The sequence below is a fragment of the Heptranchias perlo genome, chromosome 2 (assembly GCF_035084215.1).
Source record: "Heptranchias perlo isolate sHepPer1 chromosome 2, sHepPer1.hap1, whole genome shotgun sequence".
In the NCBI taxonomy this organism is placed as follows: Eukaryota; Metazoa; Chordata; class Chondrichthyes; order Hexanchiformes; family Hexanchidae; genus Heptranchias; species Heptranchias perlo.
In genome coordinates, this window is record NC_090326.1 from 97,297,111 (window position 1) to 97,319,695 (window position 22,585).

A 22,585-nucleotide genomic window follows, 5' to 3' on the forward strand; every position below is an offset into this window, starting at 1 on the left:
GGACTGGGGTTGACAATTGTAAACAATTTTACAACACCAAGTTATAGTCTAATTAAAAATTGCTGGACTATAACTTGGTGTTGTAAAATTGTTTACTATTACATCGAGAAATCCTTGAGGGAATCCAGAGGTGACGGTACCAGGGCAGGCAGCGAAGATGCTCTGGCTAAAATTGGACAGTTAAGAGATGAACCAAGCAAGGGCAGTTCTATGGAGCTGGACAGCAGAGGAAAGGCATTAAGGGAGCATCATACTCCTAATTCTAGGTTTGCTGTTAGCACTGAATATTTTGAAATAGAGCATTGGAGAACACTACTGAGAACAGAAAACATCATATCCTCAGAAAATAGTTTGCTGAATGATAGCTATTTAACACATTGTCCTTTAATCCATGGCCTCTTTGTCTGACTCCAGCCTAGACTGTTGAAATAAAAGTTTCTAACCTACACGATAAAATTGCCTGCAATACAGCACAAATTGGTAATTTTCCTCAAAAGTCCATCAAGTTGGATAGAGTGGCCAATGTAAAAATTCACATTGCTACAGCAAAAGATGCTCTTCAGGGGTTCAGATAATGTATAAAGGTACAGTGAAGGAAGTAAAAGGAGCTTTAGTATATCTAATCTACATTATATCCTGACTTGAGTGCTGGCCGAAATGTCAATGTTCAACCTCCAGTGCTGATATGAGGAAAACTGTTAAATAGTGGGATTCTATGACATTTGTTAAGGAAGAACATAGGTTTGCACAAAATCAGAAGCATTTTTGAGTTAGTCAGGTGATCATTTCCTGTTCACAAATAGCAAGACGGACAGCAACAAAACATAAAATATGCTCCCAAACTTCTACAGTGGATGTTCTGACTGCCCAGAAATTCTTCAAACTGCAAGTAGAGAAACCATTAAATTTTATTCAACCAAACTGAACTTTGAAAGAATGCAGCTTATCCTTCAAGTAGTTTAAGTGTAAAAGTTCAGTGAAGATCTGTAAAGTTTTTGGGTTCAGACAAAACAATTGACAGATGGGCAAGACCACTATGTATTTGTTTGTCCATACATGGGGATGGGGACAAGGTGGCATTGTCCAGAAACAGCACAATATATTTACCATGCCATAGAAACCTGATCGATCCTCAGGTACATGGATATCTGGGTAAACATTATCTAAGAACCATTTGAAGTTTTTACACTGTAGCTTCTCTCTGAGCTGTCTCCTCTCTGTTACATCACCATAAGGCTCCTGCAAATCAGCAAATGTAGAAAAAAATTAAAACCATGTTATGGTAACTTCAAGAGCATTCAATGGAATCCAAAATCTTTTTGCCTTTTCAATTTGTACCATTTTTAAACCAGCTTAAATGATACCTTAATGTCCACTGTCTAAACAAAAAACATCCTCGACTCCCATGCAAAATCCTACAATAGGTGATAAAACAGCACTTCCAAAATATTGAAGTATAGCTCATAACACAAAAATTTATATAATCAACTAATAGGTGGGAAAGCTTAAATTGTGACTAAAGCAAAATGGACCCTTATACCACCTTTTTGCTTTGCATGAGTATTTAAATAAAAGTATGTACCTTCTAATATAAAATCACAGCACAGTAATAATCACTCCATTTTCACAAGTGTACCTATTTTATGAATTAAACTCAAAAATGTGCAGAGAGCTAGGGAAAAAAGTACAATGGATTTTTTTACAGTTTCGTCTTGCTAAATGTTTTCTTTCAAGCTCGTGAAATTTTTGATTTCATTTTCTGATTTCTCTGCATCTTAAATTTTTCTTTTTCTTTAAAATTTTGTCTTCAAAACTTACATGCCATCAGGTTTTTGACCCTTGTGGTGTATTAATTAATGCTGATTCCCCACCCCATCCAAATACAGTGCAGCATACCAAAAGCTTCCTGTCATTTGAGTTAATTCTAGTTTCCGAACTTTAAAGATTAAATCAACTTCAATAAATCAGAAAGTGGTTCTCTTTATACACAACGATCAAGTTCAACTCCTAAAACAGGTACAATGCTTTAATTTTTTTAATCACCTATTGTACACTGTTCATATTTGAACACTTTCCTATGCTAAGTATACAACTTTAGTGGTGTCATACTCACCAAACGGGCATGTGGATTCCTGTGAAAGTACAGATCCTTATATTCATCCATCCAGACCTCTGCAGCACGAACGCTGTTTGCCAGGGCCTTACTCCTTGAATAAGGAGCTTGTTTAGGAAAAACATGGCCTACATGAGAACAGGGATGTATTTCTAGGAAACCCCCACACTGCCAAATCTGAAAAAATGCAAGTTGCTTTGACAGTCAGCATATGTACAAATTCATTTTGTACATTAACCAATATTTTATACTCCCATTCCTTACATCAAGAATGTTTCAATATTTTCTGGACTTGCTCAAAACTGATCATTTTCCAAGCTATGGTTCTTTAAACCTGACCATTTGTAAAATGGCTTTTGGGGGATGGAGGAAGTGAACTAATGATAATTAGGACAGGAACACTGGCCAATTTTTCTCATTCCTACCCCAGATGCTGAGACTAATTGTAGCTTCCCCACCACTGCAGCGATTGAGATCAGCAAACTCCACACAAGCTAGGGATCAAACCCAGGACTCTCCTGGCCTGTACAACTCACTACCACACCAAGCAGTGGATTTACAACATTTAGCTAGCGGGAGAGCCACTACTGCACCTTCACGTAAGGCATTAAAATAGTGTTGTTTGCAAGGAGTTGCTTTGTGCCAAATACGTTCACAGAATCCAATATATGTATTATATATCATGATGATTTATTATAAATGCTAGCATAATTTTTGGGTACTGGTACATAAACAGCAGTCATAGTTTATAATTAAATGAACCCTTAATAAAAATGGTTTAATTAAAAATTGAACTGAAATACGAATAGCTGGTGCACAGAGATACCAAATCCAATGGCATCAACTTCAATTCTTTTGTTAAGTCAGGAAGTGAGGCAAGGTAACTAAATCACAGGTTTATCAGGAAACTTGTCTACAGAAATCCTGTACACCTTAATTTCTGTAAACATATTTGATAAGAACTTAGTAATCTTAGCCTCCAAACTGGTATTTTGCTATGATGTGGTGATTCAAAACACATTGTTTTAAAATTTATTTTCTTCCCATGCCCACAGCCACCCCATTCCCTACCCCATCTCCTACCGTACTGCACTGTAGAGGAAGATTAAATACATGTCATAACCATTACTGAAGCAGTATCTTTAGCAGGACAGTTCTCTTCCAGAAAATTAACCCTAGACCACCCTACCTTATCCTCCAAAGCATCAACAAAGGAATAACTTTCAATTTAAAATTCTACACTTCCAATTGAAGGACAAGTTAAGTTCTTACTCTGAAGGAAAATTCCAGGTTCTCTCCTCCCCAGACCTCCATCCCAGTGTCATACGTGCCCAGGTACTCAAAGTACTTCTTGCTGACAGCAAATAACCCTCCAGCCATGGTGGGAGACCTGTTGAGACAGAGCTACTTCAATTATTTAGAAATAACTTTTGGACTGGATTCTAATCAGTAAAATTCATGAGCCATCCAAGTAATAATCAATATTTATGTTTATCTGTTTAGAGGGAACCAAATATAATATCTCCAAGTTTGCTGATGACACAAAACTAGGTGGGATCATGAGTTGCGAGGAGGATGCAAAGAGGCTTCAAGGCGATTTAGACAAGTTGAGTGAATGGGCAAATACATGGCTGATGCAGTATAATGTGAATAAATGTGAAGTTATCCACTTCGGAAGGAAAAACAGAAAGGCAGAGTATTATTTAAATGGTGATAGATTGGGGAACGTTGATGAACAAAGGGACCTAGGTGTCCTTGTACACCAGTTACTGAAAGCAAACATGCAGGTGCAGCTAGCAGTTAGGAAGGCAAATGATATGTTGGCCTTCATTGCAAGAGGATGTGATTACAGGAGCGAGGATGTCTTACTGCAGTTATACAGGGCCTTGGTGAGACCATATCTGGAGTATTGTGTGCAGTTTTGGTCTCCTTACCTAAGAAAGGATATACTTGCCATTGAGGGAGTGTAGCGAAGATTCACCAGACTGATCCCTGGGATGGCAGGACTGTCGTATGAGGAGAGATTGGGTCGACTCAGCCTGTATTCACTCGAGTTTAGAACAATGAGGGGATCTCATTGAAACATATAAAATTCTGACAGGGGTAAACAGACTGGATGCAGGGAGGATGTTTCCCCTGGCTGGGGGGTCCAGAACAAGGGGTCACAGTCTCAGGATATGGGGTAGGTCATTTAGGAATGAGATGAGGAGAAATTTCTTCACTCAAAGGGTGGTGAACTTGTGGAATTCTCTAACACAGAAGGCTGTGGAGGCCAAGTCACTGCATATATTTAAGAAGGAGCTAGACAGATTTCTAGACACAAAAGGCATTAAGGGGTATGGGGAGAGAGCAGGAATATGGTATTGAGATAGAGGATCAGCCATGATCATATTGAATGGCGGAGCAGGCTTGAAGGGCCGAATGGCCTACTCCTGCTCCTATTTTCTATGTTCCTATGAGCATCTATAGGCCAGTCTAGCAATTTCCTAAATGCCAACCCTTCAAAGAATTGGTTGTGCTGATTATAAACTAATATTTGAAATATTTCAAGTATTAATTTCAGATAGTTAATTTTAGGTCACATGCTTATTAGACTAGTTCATATAAATGCACACTATGATTATGTGATGTTAAGAAAATTTTATACAATGTTAATATAGTCTCTAAAACCATTTCAAAACTTCAATATACTTGGACACAGATTGAGGAACACATTAAAACATTATATTTTTATTAAACACTAAATTTGTATTTATACATTGCACTTGTAGATACCACTATCAAAACTATGAATAAAACTCAAAGGAAAAGCAAAACACAGATCTAATGATGAAGGCAGCATGGAACCATTGCTTTTTTTCAGGAAAAGAACAGCATGAGATCTTTCCTGAATAAACCGATGGTAAAACAATTGATCCAAAGATTATCAGCATAGTTATTTAAACATACGAACTAAGAGCAGGAGTAGGCCATTCTGCCCCTCAAGCCTGCTCTGCCATTTGATAAGATCATGGCTGATCTGATTGTGAGCTCAACCCTACTTTCCAGTCTACCTACCATAACCTTTGACTCCCTTGTTAATCAGGAATCTATCTAACTCAGCCTTAAAAATATTCAATGACCCTGCCTCCACCTTCCTCATGCGTCGGCTTCAGGTCTGCTCATTTGGAGATGATCGTTTCTCACAACAGTAATCTGTTGTGCATTTCTACTCAAAGACCATGTGAAAAGTAAAGCATTACATTGAGTGAAAAATATATTCTCTGGGATGTATTTTGGGGAGGAAGAATATGCATGTTCATCAAACAAATTCCTTTATCAACTATGTCCCTCAGTAAAAGTTCGAGGCCAGATGTCCACTGTGGCAAACAAATATCACATATGAAGGCATCTTATTTGAATTTCTCAATGCATTATCACTCCATCTTAATTAGCTGGCAAGTTGGTGTATTTTTAAAATCGCAAAATAAAACACAAGTCTCTCCATGGACGCACACAGCAGACTGCACTTTAATTTCACACAAAAATTAGAAGAACTCATTATAAGGGCTGGCTTTTGGTGTATCATTAGTTCTGTGGGGGAGGAGGAGGTGGAGGTGGAAAGAATCTGTATTCTTAAATGCTACCAGAGCTTAAAAATTCCACTGTGATATAGAAGGCTCTAGTGTCAATCTGGTCTGTGCAGAGTTAGCTGATCTGAGCCAAAACAACCCTTTAGGCACTACATTTGGCATCAGCATCCTGGGTCTGGGTGGAGAGGGTAAAAGTCAGGCTAGCTTCTCAGTCTTGATTGCTATCTAGTGAGACCTGCTGAAATATGTGAATGTTGGATGTGGAGAGGATCCAGCAGTGCTATGATATTCCCAATGGTCAAGTAGTCTGCCAACACTCACACATGGAAGTGACTGTGGATATGTTTTTCAGCATCAGTCACTGCCTTAAAGGGAGAAAAAGGACATCTTTAATTTCATAAGAATGACAAAACTCTACAAGAGCATTTTTATTAAATGGTGAAAAAACAATGCTTGTGACTACTCTCAACATGTTATCTCTGTGGTCCATGTTATTTTACAGTAGACTTATTCCTCCAAGCATGAACCAGGAGGGTGGAGTGCAGAAATACCCCACATCAGTATTTCAAACCCTACCAAGAGACAGATACAGAGCGATGTGGTGTATGCTTTCAAATTACTAGCAAATTTATTAGACCCACCAGTCTTGATATAATGTTGTTCAGGGGATAATATAAAAATTGACAGATTCTCCCACATACTTTCTTCTGTAATAACCATTATTAAAAGATAGAACATACTTTGTGTTTTGCCTCAAGTATTCATACGTCAAGTCTATCAATAAAATACTCACTACGTTGCAGCTGTTCAACAAACAGCAGACAAGAGATAATGCAACAAATTCCAAATAGCAAATGAAGATGACATTTTAAGGGCCTATTTCACACCATTTTATATCACAACAGTATTAAATGATGGAGAGGATTGAAGGCAGGAGAAAATTCAAAACTTTGAAACACCATCATCTCACAGATCCTCTTAGGCATTTACATTACTTCTGGAACTCAGGAAGATACAATTCTTCTCAATATACTAGTAGATCTCCTGCACTGTCCATGAGAAGTTGAAACATATAGTTTCTCTTGTAGTTGTACGTATTATCTTGGTGTTGCTGTTTCTCCATGTGTCTCTCTCATTTTCTGCTTCTCTCTCTCTATTCTCCTCTTGCTCTTTTGTCCCCTCTGTCATCTTTTGCATCTCTTTCTTTCCTTATGGGTGCAAGGTGGTTGGTGGCACAACAGGGAAGGAAGGCAATGGTTGGCATGTCAGAGAAGGTAGACGCCAAGGACCTCAGGCCACATTTTTCAGTGGCAGGTGCAAGGTGCCAGTGAGGCAGGGAAAGCAGCTGTGGACAACCGTAGAGCACATACTTTGATGGCATTTGAGGGTCAGAGAAGGGATCCAGGCAGGGCTACAGTTGAAATTATATCAAAGGAGTTCAAATGGATTAAATGTATAAAGGTAAAAGAGGTTACAGGTCAGAGAGACTTTAAGAACTCTACTACCCAAAGAAATGCTGAATTATTTGCCTATCACTTGTATGCAAGAGTTAAGTTCCTGAAAACAGAAGCGAGATTGGTTCTACAGAGAGAGAACAGTCATTGGAAGAAGGAAGAAATACTGCGACAGAGACTCATTGCGAACATCCTGGAGACAAGCACAAGCGTCCCAGAGGGAGAAGAGACAAGCGACTCTACTATGCCAACTCAGAAGGACGAGGTTGCAAAAGCTCCTGGAATCATTGCTGAAGTTGTGAGCTGATCAGCAATAAGATGATGATAATCTAATTAGACTACAATATATCAAATAGACTTGCTATTCAAAGCTGTTAGCTTATGGACATTGTATCAACCTGCAATAGGTAGAGCCCAGCTGATGCCGAGTTACTGTGGTACACGTGAACTGTTTTTGTAACCTCAGATTAATTACATAGTTTCTGTGCTGTAAATTCTGTCTCTTAATAATATCCACCCAAATACCTTATGTATTTTTACTGTCTAATATTAAGATGCAGCTAATTGTATTAGTGTGTTTATAAAGAAATGTTAGTTCATAATTTGACTTCTGATGATTATTTTGGCAAGAAAAGGCTAACTCACTCAGTAGCTTACATGTATCTTAATAGAAAGTTCAGATTTGTGACAGAGATGCTAGAGAAGCCTGCCCAGTTATGGGAGTATAATCCAAGTCTTAGGCGAACTCAGGCTTTGAAGAGAATTAAGAGTCCCGAGAGGAAATCAGGCTTCCAGGACGTAGCTTTAGATGAGAGAGTTCCATACAAGATCAGAGGAGATAGTGAAATCAAATAGGTTACTTTGAATGGGAAAGTACCGAACACAGAAACAAAAAGTTAAGATGTGGTAACTGCTGGCTGCATAAAGAAGTTGCATGTATGAAAGACAAAGCAACATGATTTCAACGATGAATGTGGAAATGATCAAAGTGTAGCGATTCATGTATTACAACAAAAATGAAATTTCACATTTTAAGAAAAAAGTTGGGAAGGAATTACAGTATCACAATCTTGGTTTCAGAAAATATAAACTTCTTAAGGTCTACTCCTGCAATACAGATTCTGCAAATCCCTTCAACTATGTTACTGCCTTGTAGCATTCTCCAAACTATTAGTATATACAATGCAGATACAGATATTGCTGCTTTATCTGTTAGGGCTGGAGGGCAGCTTGTTTTATTTTTAAATAGGAAGTTTTCCACCACATTTCCTTTCTAAAAATATGCTGAAGAAAAGGCAATATTGAATATATTACAAAGCACAATGAACACAAAGTACAGCCACAGGGAGCACATCTCGGTTTAGAGTCAAAGGGAGAAAAACAACCTTGCAACTACTTTCGGGCAAGTGCTGCAGTTCTTGGAAAACCAATATTGATTAGTATAGAGACACATTACATCAATAATATACAAGAGAATGACTAAAGTTTAAAAACTATTAAACCCTGACATTTCTAGACAATATCCTACATAATGGCTGCTTAATTAGAATTTTTTTCCTGATGTGTTTTTGTAATGGTCACCGTGAATTGAAGTGTGCAAACCTCATTTTCTTTACCATTGCAGCATAACATTCAGATATTTGTTGGGATGTTATAACACCTTAGAATGTATGACACACACAATGTCAGAATTGCAAACTGTAGATTTGATATTAATAAAGCAGATGCAAAGATGTATGATCCATTTTCCATCAATCTGCATTTCAATTTATGATCTATTTCACACACTGGATTGAACACAACTGTGTTCAAATGCCAGTAGCTTCTACAGTATAAAAATAAACTAAATTAGTAAGTCAAAGGAAACACTGCAACATCTATAAAACTAAATGTCACCAATGATCACAAAAATATCCCCATGAAAAAAGAAAGAAAAGCCCACATACCTAAAAAACACAAAAAGTCAATCACAAGAAGTGCTCTCACATACTTAAACATAATGTGGAGATGCCGGTGATGGACTGGGGTTGACAATTGTAAACAATTTTACAACACCAAGTTATAGTCCAGCAATTTTATTTTAAATTCACAAGCTTTCGGAGGCTTCCTCCTTCGTCAGGTGAACGATGTGAAAATCGTTCACCTGACGAAGGAGGAAGCCTCCGAAAGCTTGTGAATTTAAAATAAAATTGCTGGACTATAACTTGGTGTTGTAAAATACTTAAACATAATTCATTGTGAGCCTGTTTCAAACAAATGCACACTTTAAAATAGCATCCAGGCTTTAAAATAGACCAGAATACAGTTACTTTTATTTTGGTAGTCAGTGATTCCCTATTTTTAAATTGCACATTTGTGCTAATCTTAGGCCTTGGAATAAATTTGCCCCATACTAAAAAATGTTTAGTGTTTGTTAATAATCATACAGCCATAAATAAAAGGTGCTCAACATACTCCAATTGACTGTTATGAAAGAGTCTCTAAGTTTGGATAAATTTGAATCTAGCTTTAAACACATGTTTTATAGGTACTTAAACGAACAGTTTATAGCTCTAATATAACAAGAAAACTCCCTGCAGAGCCCAAAACTATTAAGACACATTGGACTGGATAAAACTGGTATTTGCCAAGCTAGAATCAAACTTCTGCAACATTGCAGATATGTGCAGAGTCATCAATCCTCTCCAAAATCATGACCAAACAGCATCACAAGCATTGCCATTGCTTAAGCTAGGTCTACATATTTATGCCAGGAGTACAAGATATACTAAAGCAGTACCTAGCCAACCCCCCAAAAAAATCCATATGCATCATCAGTAATGGGGCTTTAAATACTGTTTCATCGGTCTGTGAAACTCTCCCAGTTAGTCTGGAACTGTGTCTCTTATACACAGCAATTCAAATAAAGTTAATCAATGGAGTCATTGAAGGATGGAATAGGCCATAGGAAGGCTCCGGGCTTACCCTGTGGAACCTCAAAGAAAATTGTCCAGGCACTTGTAATCTCTGCAATCACTAGGATCAATCTGGAAATACATCTGCTCTCATTACAGTTAGAACTGACTGGGTCCAGTCATGCTATCTAATAATTCAAGTTGTATATATGCTGAGATGCTAACTTACTCATGCTCCAATGCACTAACCGTTTCTAGAAAGCTACATTTCAAAGGAACCAAGCAAAATAAATTCTCATTAATTTGTTTTTAGGGTCATGTTACACACTTGGACTTTAGTGAACTGGTGCAAGAATTGTAGTAAGTATTGGATTCATCAAGTCCTATATGTAACCTTGATCTGCAACTCACCTAATAACGTCAATTGGGGATCGCCTGCGTTTCCGCTCATGTTCAGGAATCATGTGCCAGGTAAAGACTAGCCTCCAGTCAAACCCACCAATCTGAGGCTCTCCTGAATTTCCCAGGAACTCAAAAGTATTCCATTCAATGACGTCAATCACAGGACATACCACAGCAGTTTCATCCTCATAAATTCTGTCAAAAGAAAACTCAAATCAAGCACCAGCACAAGTCACAGAAATGCCCTGTATATCTCCAATCATTGTAACGGTTCTTGTTTCAAGTTAAAATGCTGCCAAATAATACTGTATTATCGGTATCCACACTTCACATTTAATACATAGCTGTTCATTACTAGGGAGGGGGTATGAAAGGAACACTAAAAAAACAAAATGAACCTTAAACAGCATCTTATGGTAAACACCCTGTCAACCAACTTTTACCCATTTGTGATCTACTGTATTGGAAAAAAGGCATAGTAACTTCAATCAGTTTAACAGGTTGCTTTAAACGTAATGCAAGGAAATAAAGATGCACAGCTTCCCAGTTTGTGACCACTTAATACCCATGGAACATTGGTTTTACTGAGGTAAAACCAAAAAGGTCTCTATGGAAAAATGAAGTCACAAAATAATCAATAGCATATTAGAGTGGCAGTCCTCACTTTACTAGAGGGTCATTTTCATTATCCTACAGTACATTTCATGAACCTTATAAATTGCTGTTTTATTTGTCCCAGTAACAAATTTTTCTTAATTCAATTTCTACTTTGGCTTTATTTGATTTTTTTTAAAAAAAACACTTGTACTGGACCTGATCCTTCATTTATTTATGCCGGGTATAGCTAGTCAGTTATTATATAACCTGACTGTTTGTAGATACCACCTCGTCAACCATTTAAAACCTATGAAGCTGTCTGCCTATCGTCACTCTTGGGCTCAAATAATGGTTTGAACCATATAGCCTATTCTATTATGCAATTCCTTCATTACCCCTTCAGACAGACCAGCAGCTTTACCAGTGGAACTTGAAACCATATAAATTGTACATCAACTCCCATTAGACCAATTCTCCATCACACTCGTAGTTAGAGCCTTTCACAATGGCAAAGTGTTCCATCTTGGAGGAGGAGGAAATGAATGAGTACAAAGAGGAGAAAGAAAGAAATGGTATGGCAAGAAAAAAGACTCAGGACATCCCAAAGCGCTTCACAGTCAATGCAGTATTTTTTGAAGTGTAGTCACTGTTGTAATATAAGAAACGCGGCAGCCAATTTACGCACAGCAAGGTCTCACAAATTATTCCAATTGCCATTAGACCAATTCTGATCCACAAATTACCCTGGCAGTTAATTACAATGCATTGTGGGTGGCCATGGTGAAGTCCATAGCCCAAACTGGCGAAACTCATTGGCTAACATATCAACCATGTCAGCCAGAGGCAGCAAGAGTTGCAATAATACTTTCACCATTATAGAGAGAAGCCATGCTGTAGAATAGGAGAGGAAGATTCCCAAGTCCTGCATTATAAAGTAAAAACAAAAATGAAATGCAGAAACTTCGCATAACTATCCAATTTAACAGTCCTGAGGAGATAAAATAAGTTGTACTTATACATCAGTTCTCGACCTCAGTATGTCCTAAAGAACTTCATAGCTGATTAAGTACTTTTGAATGTTGAGACTATATTAAGGTAGAGAAATGAATTAGGGAAAAGCATCTGTCAATTTGCACATAGAATCAGTAATAAGATAATTGACCAGATAATCTATTTTAGATAAGTCAGTTGAGGGATAAATATTGGCCAGGTCATACTGAGGTCGAAGATCAGCCATGATCTGATTGAATGGCAGAGCAGGCTCAAGGGCTGTATGGCCTACTCCTGCTCCTATTTCTTATGTTCTTATATCACCTGGAGAACTCCTTTGATTATCACATCCACCTGAGAGGGTGGACAAGGCTTTGGTTTTCACATCTCACCCAAAAGAAGACACCTCCAACAATGCAGCAGTCCCTCAGTACTGCACTTAAGCTTCAGCCTAGATTATGTGCTCAAGTCTCTGGAGTGGGGCTTAAATCGGGTGTGAATGCTACCACTCTGCCAGGGCCAACAATTACTGAAAGCTACAGATAATTAAGAAACTAAACAGAGTTAAGGAAGCCATCAAAATTCTTTGACCACTTCCCTCCCAATAAACAAAGCAAACATATAGGAAAAGATGATTTCTGAAATTGTCAGAAAAACTGGGCAGGTTCTTCATGGACCTGAACCTAAATTTATCAAGCATTTCAGCTGGTTAGATGCAATCCCAAAAGAGAGAATACATGGATATTCAAAAAAAAGTCAAGGTCAGAAATACTTTGCCAATGTCTCACTAGCCCCTTCCTGCATTTCTGATGATCTGGTTCCTCAACTAGATATTATTAAACTAGAAAGAGTGCAGAAAAGATTTACTAGGATGCTACCGGGACTTGATGGTTTGACTTATAGGGAGAGGTTGGATAGGCTGAGACTTTTTTCCCTGGAGAGTAGGAGGTTTAGGGGTGATCTTATAGGAGTCTATAAAATAATGAGGGGCATAGATAAGGTCGACAGTCAAAATCTTTTCCCAAAGGTAGGGGAGTCTATAACGAGGGGGCATCGATTTAAGGTGAGAGGGGAGAGATACAAAAGGGTCCAGAGGGGCAATTTTTTCACTCAAAGGGTGGTGAATGTCTGGAACGAGCTGCCAGAGGCAGTAGTAGAGGCGGGTACAATTTTGTCTTTTAAAAAGCATTTGGACAGTTACATGGGTATAGAGGGATATGGGCCAAGTGCAGGCAATTGGGACTAGCTTAGTGGTATAAACTGGGCGACATGGACATGTTGGGCCGAAGGGCCTGTTTCCATGTTGTAAACTTCTATGATTCTAGTATGGCCAAGCTGCCAAAGCATATTCCCTGGGGTGCAGTGTGACCATCCAGCTAGAAAATTGCAAATTTCTTCCAGGTCTAAGACTGCAGAAAACAAGATTTGGTTTTAATAAAAACTCCCCCTGGTGTATTTTCCCTTACTATCAGCATGGCTTAGTGGCAGCACTCGCACCATGGGTCAGAAGGTCATGGGTTCAAATGCAACTCCAGAAGTGCATGGTCAGTGGCGCTGCTCTTTGGACAAGACGCTAAACCGACATCTGCTTGCTCAAGTGGACATAAAAGATCCTATGGCATTGCTGAAGAAAAGCTGTCCTGGGCAATAATTTCCCTTCAACCAACACCACCAAAAAGAAATTAACTGGTCATTTGTCTAATGTTGTTTGTGGGGATCTTGCTGTACTCAAATAAGCTACTGTGTTTGCTGATGGAACATTGACTACACTTCAAAAGTACTTCATGGCTACGTAGCTCTTTGGGACACTGAAGATGTGAAAGGTGCCATCCATTAGTGATGAAACTAATAATTATCTAAAATGTAGGAATAAAACGGCAGCAAGAGTCAATAAATCGGTCACAGTTACCTATTTTGCCCAAAATGTACATTTTGGATGCATTTATTTGTATAGTTCATTAGTGCATAAATGGTCACGTATGGTAAATAAATGGTAGCTGCTCTGACACTGCAAGATTACATGGGATTAATCGGTTAGTCTATCCTTTTAACATACCATCAGGTTCCACATGTACGCTGACGACACCCAGCTCTACCTCACCAGCACTTCTCTCGACCCCTCCACTGTCTCTCATTTGTCACATTGCTTGTCCGACATCTAGTACTGGATGAGCAAAAATTTCCCTCCAACTATATATTGGGAATACTGAAACCATTGTCTTTCCCTGCCGCAAACTGTTTCCTGGCCACTGACTCCATCCTTCTGCATGGCCACTGTGTGAGGCTGAACCAGACCATTCGCAACCTTGGCGTCCTATTTGACCGAGATTAGCTTCCGACCACATATCCACTCCATCACCAAGACCACCTACTTCCACCTCTGTAATAGCGTCAGTCTCCGCCCCTGCCTCAGCTCATCTACTGCTCATCCATGCCTTTGTTACCTCTAGACTTGACTATTCCAATGTTCTCTTGGCTGGTCTCCCATCTTCCATCCTCCATAAACTTGAACTCATCCAGAACTCTGCTGCCCGTACCTGAACATGCACCAGATCCCATTTCCCCCACCCCCCGCCCCCCATCACCCTGGCTGGCTGACCTACATTGGCTCCTGGTCCGGGAACGCCTTCATTTTAAAATTCTCATCCTTGTTTTCAAATCCCTCCATGGCCTCGCCCCTCCCTATCTCTGTAACCTCCTCCTGCCCAACAACCCTCCAAGATCTCTGCAGTCCTCAAATTCTTGCCTCCTGCTCATCACCGATTTTCTTCGCTCCACCATTGTTTTTTTTTTTTATTCGTTCACGGGATGTGGGCGTCGCTGGCAATGCCGGCATTTATTGCCCATCCCTAATTGCCCTTGAGAAGGTGGTGGTGAGCCGCCTTCTTGAACCGCTGCAGTCCGTGTGGTGACGGTTCTCCCACAGTGCTGTTAGGAAGGGAGTTCCAGGATTTTGACCCAGCGACAATGAAGGAACGGCGATATATTTCCAAGTCTGGATGGTGTGTGACTTGGAGGGGAACGTGCAGGTGGTGTTGTTCCCATGCGCCTGCTGCCCTTGTCCTTCTAGGTGGTAGAGGTCGCGGGTTTGGGAGGTGCTGTCGAAGAAGCCTTGGCGAGTTGCTGCAGTGCATCCTGTGGTGGCCATGACTTCAACTGCCTAGGCCCTAAGCTCTGGAATTCCCTCCCTAAACCTCTCCGCCTCTCTCTTCTCCTTTAAGATGCTCCTTAAACCCTACCTCTTTGACAAAGCTTTTGGCCACCTGTCCTAAATATCTCATGTGGCTCGGTGTCAAATTTTGTTTGATAATCGCTCCTGTGAAGCGCCTTGGGATGTTTTACTACGTTAAAGGCACTATATAAATGCAAGTTGTTGTTAGAACTATGAAACTTATATAATATATTCTTATGCAAGTGACTGTTGATTATAGCTTCCTGGGGTGAGGGGGAATAGAATGTTGGTAAATCAATACCTCAATAAACTTGTACTCATTTCTGTATTGCAGAACCACTTCCACTTGTAGCAGTTCTGCAATGGGATGAGTCACCAATGCCGCACTAGAGAAACAGTGAGGATGTGTAGTCACTACTTTCTCTTTCTGGTTACAAACCTTTCCTGACAATTCAGGAATGTCCATAAAAACCAGTGGTGTGAAAATCACTGCTGCCCTGTAGAGAGAAGCCCACCCATCATAGGTAAATGCCAGCCATTCACATCTACCATCACCAGTACTGCTGCCTCTAGAGGAGCCTTAGAAAGCTATTGCCTGCTGAGGTTTTGTACACAGCAGCCTGCAATATAAAGGACTAAGCAGTATAAGAATGAATACAGTTCACAATACAGTAGGAAAACAGTATAAGTATGAGCTTATCTATAGTCAAAGCCCAATAACTTTGTAATGCATGCACATAATTAATACAAGAATAAAACTAGCTCAAACAGTTTATACATTCGAACATATATCACAGGATGCATTGCAAATGAAGAAACAGTTCATTACTGCGGGAACATTGTCAGATTTAAGATTTTGAAACGAGGAGTCCATTTGGACATCTGATTCCAAATTTCAAGATTTGGATTAAATGGAGAAAAGTTGATACAAAATGCCTTTAGCATAAAGGAGAGTCAACATGGTTTTATGAAGGGGAAATCATGTCTGACAAATTTATTAGAGTTCTTTCAGTGGATGTCCAAAGGGACTTAGGGGTTCAGGTACATAGATCATTTAAGTGTCATGAATAGGTGCAGAAAATAATCAGGGCGGCAAATGGAATGTTGGCCTTTATATCTAGAGGACTAGAGTACAAGGGGGCAGAAGTTATGCTGCAGCTATACAAAACCCTGGTTAGACCGCATCTGGAGTACTGTGAGCAGTTCTGGGCACCGCACCTTCGGAAGGACATATTGGCCTTGGAGGGAGTGCAGCGTAGGTTTACTAGAATGATACCTGGACTTCAAGGCTTAAGTTATGAGGAGAGATTACACAAATTGGGGTTGTATTCTCTAGAGTTTAGAAGGTTATGGGGTGATCTGATCTAAGTTTAAAAGATATTAAGGGGAACAGATAGGGTGGATAGAGAGAAATTATTTCCGCTGGTTGGGGATTTTAGGAGTAGGGGGCACAGTCTAAAAATTAGAGCCAGACCGTTCAGGAGCGAGATTAGAAAACATTTCTACACACAAAGGGTTGTAGAAGTTTGGAACTCTTCTGCAAACGGCAATTGATACTAGCTCAATTGCTAAATTTAAATGTGAGATAGATAGCTTTTTGGCAACCAAAGGTATTAAGGGATATGGGCCAAAGGCAGGTATATGGAGTTAGATCACAGATCAGCCATGATCTTATCAAATGGCGGAGCAGGCACGAGGGGCTGAATGGCCTACTCCTGTTCCTATGTTCCTAAGTAACAGCCAGGGTGGATAAAGGGGAACCAATGGATGCAATATATTTGGATTTCCAAAAGGCATTCGATAAGGTGCCACATAAAAGATTACTGCACAAGATAACAGCTCATGGTGTTGGGGGTAATATACTGACATGGATAGAGGATTGGCTAACTAACAGAAAACAAAGAGTCAGGATAAAAGGGTCATTTTCAAAATAGCAATCTGTAACTAGTGGGGTGACACAGGAATCAGTGCTGGGGCCTCAACTATTTACAATATATATCAATGACTTGGATGAAGGAACAGAGGCCAATTGTGGCCAAATTTGCTGATGATACAAGATAGGTGGAAAAGCAAGTTGCAAGGAGGACACAAAGTGTCTGCAAAGGGATGTTGACAGGTTAAGCGAATGGGCAAAAATTTGGCAGATGGAATATGATGTGGGAAAATGTGAAGTCATCCACTTTGGGAGGAAAAATAAAACCGCAAAATATTATTTGAATGGAGAAATACTACAAAATGCTGCGGTACGGAGGGATCTGGGTGTCCTCGTACATGAAACACAAAAAATCAACATACAGGTGCAGGCAGGTAATCCGGAAGGCAAACGGAATATCGGCCTTTATTTCTAGGGGGATGGAGTATAAAAGCAGGGATGTCATGCTACAACTGTACAGGGTGCTGGTAAGACCACATCTGGAGTACTGCGTACAGTTCTGGTGCCCTTATTTAAGGACGGACATACTTGCATTGGAGGCAGTTCAGAGAAGGTTCACTAGGTTGATTCCGGGAATGGAAGGGTTGTCTTATGAGGAAAGATTGAACAGGTTGGGTCTATACTCATTGGAGTTTAGAAGAATGAGAGGAGATATTATTGAAACATGCAAGATTCTGAGGGGACTCAATAGGGTAGATGCTGAGAGGATGTTACCCCTCATGGGGGAATCTAAAACTAGGGGGCATAGTCTCAGAATAAGGGGTCGCCCATTTAAGACAGAAATGAGGAGGAATTTCTTCTCCCAGAGGGTCATGAATCTTTGGATTTCTTTACCCCAAAAAGCTGTGGAGGCTGAGTCATTGAATACATTCAAGGCGGAGTTAGACAAATTTTTGATCAGCAAGGGAGTCAAAGGATATGGGAAACAGCAGGAAAGTGGAGTTGAGGTAAAAATCAGATCAGCCATGATCTCATTAAATGGCAGAGCAGGCTCGAGGGGCCAAATGACCTACTCCTATCTCTTATGGTCTTAGCATGTTTGGCAACTGGAGAAAGATTATACGATTTTCTAAATAGGCTGGTGATATCCAGTAGCAGATCAATACTGCACTAACCTTTGTTTCTCATTATTGATAACATATCCAAGCTCATTTGCATAATGCTTAATTGGCATCAGAACCTATCCCATATGATTAAGTCAAACACTTCTACTAAGCCAATTCATAAATGACCTAAATTGGTCCAATTTGGATTACTTCATGAAGGCTCAAATTTTGCTCAAATTTAAGGGCCCCTTCTTTAAAGGAAAACGGCACCATACAAGTGAAGAGACACAAGAGGTTTATGACTCTGCTATTAGAATCATACAATCTTGCCCTGTAACACTGCAAATTTCTCCTTTTCCAAGTATATATCCATTTCCCTTTTGAAAGTTACTATTGAGTCTGCTTCCACCACCCTTTCAGGCAATGCATTCCAGATCATCATAACTCGCTGAGTAAAAAAAAAATTCTCATCTCCCTTCTCGCTCTTTTGCCAATTATCTTAAATCTGTCTCCTCTGGTTACCAACCCTCCTGCCAATGGAAACAGTTTCTCCCCATCTACTCTATCAAAACCCCTCATATTGTTGGAAGTTCAATTATTTTTTACAATTGTTTTTATAATAACCTACTTATTACAGAATTGAAAATCAACCAGTTCCTATTTTCATATACATGAAACCATTTAGTATAATAAATCCAGTTTACTCTAATTTTTGCTTTAGAATACATCAGCTAATGACAAACAATTTAAATGTAGCTGAGCTATGACTGATCCAACAGTCCAACAGCAGGATGATTCAACTAACATCCCGACTGCCTCATGAATACTTTTACATGGGAATAACCCAGAATTGAGAATTCAATCTACCTTTCCAATAATGGTTCCAGCCAACCTATATGGCATTCACAGTGGCAGTCCAGGAATGTCAAGACATCACCTGTTGCTATAGATGCACCCAGCAATCGTGCACGAACTAAACCTTCTCGCTTTCGTGCACGGATCAAGCGCACTTTGCGAAGATCAGCTAGATAGTCTTGTAAAGGCTTCTTTAGGTGTTCTGTCAAAACAAAAACATTTTTAAAGGATTGATGTTAAGTGTATGGGCTTCTGCTTTAAATAAGTTCAACTTTTGAGAATTTTAAAAGTGTTATTATGCACTTAATTATATCAGACTCACCGTAGAAACACACACGCACAATGATTCTTAACACTGTTTTTCTTCAATACTCTGCAGTTACAGCTTTAAATCTCATTCAACAACGAGGCCCTTATGTTGTGGCAGGCAATTTTTCCTTTCACAAGATTCACACTACTTAAGCAGGAAGGCAAAAATCCTTCTGAGGCACTTTGCATATGTAATATTACATTATGGGAGGTAGCTTATGCACAGTATCATAGTATGATACAGCACAGGAGGCCGCCATTCAGTCCATTCTGCCTGTGCCAGTTCTTTGGAAGAGCTATCCAATTAGTCCCACTCCCCTGCTCTTTCCCCATAGCCCTGCTAATTTTTTCCCTTCAAGTATTTCTCCAATTCCCTTCTGAAAGTTATTATTGAATCTGCTTCCACCACCCTTTCAGACAGTACATTCCAGATCATTACAACTTGCTGCATTAAAAAATGTTTCCTCATGTCACCTCTGGCTCTTTTGCCAATCACCTTATATCTGTGTTCTCTAGTTACTGACCCTTCTGCCACTGGAAACAGTTTCTCCTTATTTACTCTATCAAAACTGCTCATGATCTTGAACACCTTTAGCAAACCTCCCCTTAACCTTCTCTGCTCCAAGGAGAACAACCCCAGCTTCTCCAGTCACTCCACATAACTGAAGTCCCTTACCCCTGGTAACATTCCAAGAAATCTCTTCTGCACCCTCTCGAAGACCTTGACATCCTTCCTTAAGTGTGGTGCCCAGAACTGAACACAATACCCCACTGATGTTTTATAAAGGTTTATCATAACTTACTTGCTTTTGTACTCTATGCCTCCAATAATAAAGACCAGGATCCCAAATGCTTCTTTTAACAGCCTTCTCACCACTTTCAAAGATTTGTGTGCATACAACCCCAGGTCTCTCTGTTCCTGCACTCCCTTTAAAATTGTACCATTTAGTTTATATTGCCTCTCTTCATTCTTTCTACCAAAAGGGATCACTTCACACCTCTCTATTAAATTTCATCTGCCATGTGTTTGCCCATTTCACCAGTCTTTCTATGTCCTCCTGAAGTCTGTTACCATCCTCCACATTGTTTACCACATTTCCAAGATTCGTGTCATCTGCAAACTTTGAAATTATACCCTCTATACCCAAGTCCAGGTCATTAATATATATCAAAAAGCGCAGTGGCCCTAATACCAACCCCTGGGAAACACCACTGTATACTTCCCTCCAGTCTGAAAAACAACCGTTCACCACTACTCTCTGCGTCTGTCCCCTACCCAATTTTGTCACACTGCCACTGCTTCTCTAATCCATGGGCTTTAATTTTGCTAATAAGTCTATTAAGTGGTACTTTATCAAATGCCTTTTGAAAGTCCATATACACATCAACCCTCTCTGTTACTTCATCAAAGAATTCAATCAAAGGATACAAAAAATAAATTGATGTAAAAATATTTTCAAAGAAAACTGGGATAGGTTATAACTTAAGAGTGTCATTATTTACAACAGAAGAACACTCAGCTGCAATGGAAAAGTTTTCTGTGTGGCCCAGCTTACTGTTATTACCCTTCTTCTTGTCTTAGTAATAATGCAATTGCGGTAGGTAGCATTACAACAACTATTTGCATTTATATACACTTTTAATGTAGAAACATTTCTCCAGGTGTTTCACAGAGAAAGGGGTGATTGCCAAGCCTTTGTGAGGGAGTGAAGAGGTGACTGATAGCTTGTTGAAGAAATTATTTTTCAAAAGGCTTTTAAAGGCAGAGAAAGAGATGGAGGGGTTGGGTGGGGGGGGGGGGGGGGGGGGGAGGGGGTGGAGTTTAGGAATGGAATTCAAAGTTTTGGTGAGACTGCCAATGGTGGAGCAGAGGAAAGGAGCAGGAGATCAAGGATTATATACATAAGGTTGGAAAAGGGTGGAGCAGTACGATGGGTCAAGGCCATGGAGGGATTTGTACAAATTTAAATTCATTGCATTGGAGACCAGGGAGCCATGGAGGTGGTGGAAAAGCACAAGAAAGCGGATCTGTTTTAAGTTTCTGGAGGGTGCAGGTTGGGAGACCACTGGGTAGTGTTGGAGAAATCGGGTCTAGAGGTGGCAAAAAAAAATGCAAACATTAACTTCCCAAATAAGCTACTTGCTCACACTACCAGCTTATGTTCTCATATTTGGCACACAAAGCATCCTTGTAGGGTCTGAAGCTATACTTCGCGCTCCCATTCTTACCACAGGACATTAGTTTCATTCAAATTACTTCCTTATACAGGCCTTACAGGTTAACACAATGAACCCTGAAACTTCCTTCATTGGGTTTTTGATATTTTTCATTTCCCCGATGAAATGCTAATATTAGTCCACAAGCACAACATTTTCTTCTGGTGCCATTATAAATTTACATTCCTGCACTTCATCCTCCACCTGGTTATTGATTGTGTCTGATGGTTCTATGACATTAAAAAAACCTTCACATCCTCTTTGTCCAGCTTTTAAGTTTTGATATATCTTGTCCTTACAGTCCCCTTGAGGCAGTCTCTTGTAATTATTGGCAAGATTCAGCCCAGAGTTTTTCACCAAGACAGAAAGCTGGAAAATAATCATTTCATCATCATCTTGTTAGTTATCTTAGGCTGGTTCTTCTTTTGCAACCTAACATACATACAAACAAAATTAATTATTGAGATAATTCCCTCCCTAAACCGCTCTACCTCTCTCTCCTCCTTTAAGTCGCCCCTTAAAATCTACCTTTGACAAAGTTTTTGGTCACCTGTCCTAATATCTCTATGTGGCTCGGTGTCAAATTTTGTCTGATTATGCTCCTATGAAGCGCCTTGGGGTGTTAAAAAGGTGCTATATAAATGCAAGTTGTTGTGTGATTTGTAAAGCACAGGGAATAATGCACATCGTAAGTTTATATATTTTGTACAAAGTGGTGTTAAAGCAACCACTGACTTAGCAAGTATCTAAATGTAGTTTCAGAAAGCTGCACGTACACCAGATCAGCAGTCAACAAAGGACTTAATTACCACTTACTGGAACAGCACAGAAACTTTCTATTAAAATTGAAAAACGAGATGAATTGAGACTTCAATACAATAAGGACGTAGAGAGGTGGAAGAACATGCAAGATTTGGAACTTACCTGTGCTTTTGTCAAGCCAACAAGAACATGCAATTCTTTTTATAGCATAGCACTGAAGTGTGGATGTTAAACAGAGCATTTTTGAATAGTGCCTCTTTAAGAGCCTT

General features: G+C 39.6%; 1 protein-coding gene across 1 annotated transcript in view; it reads right to left on the reverse strand.

Annotated features, from left to right (window-relative positions):
* galnt12 (UDP-N-acetyl-alpha-D-galactosamine:polypeptide N-acetylgalactosaminyltransferase 12) overlaps nt 1–22,585 on the reverse strand; it is a 79,313-nt gene that overhangs the window by 14,495 nt on the left and 42,233 nt on the right. The window contains exons 3-7 of the mRNA XM_068004545.1: nt 19,041–19,230; nt 10,445–10,630; nt 3,386–3,503; nt 2,114–2,290; nt 1,108–1,239 (exon numbers count right to left, since the gene is read on the reverse strand). Of these exons, the coding sequence (XP_067860646.1) occupies nt 1,108–1,239; nt 2,114–2,290; nt 3,386–3,503; nt 10,445–10,630; nt 19,041–19,230 (803 nt within the window). The remainder of the gene's footprint in view (nt 1–1,107; nt 1,240–2,113; nt 2,291–3,385; nt 3,504–10,444; nt 10,631–19,040; nt 19,231–22,585) is intronic.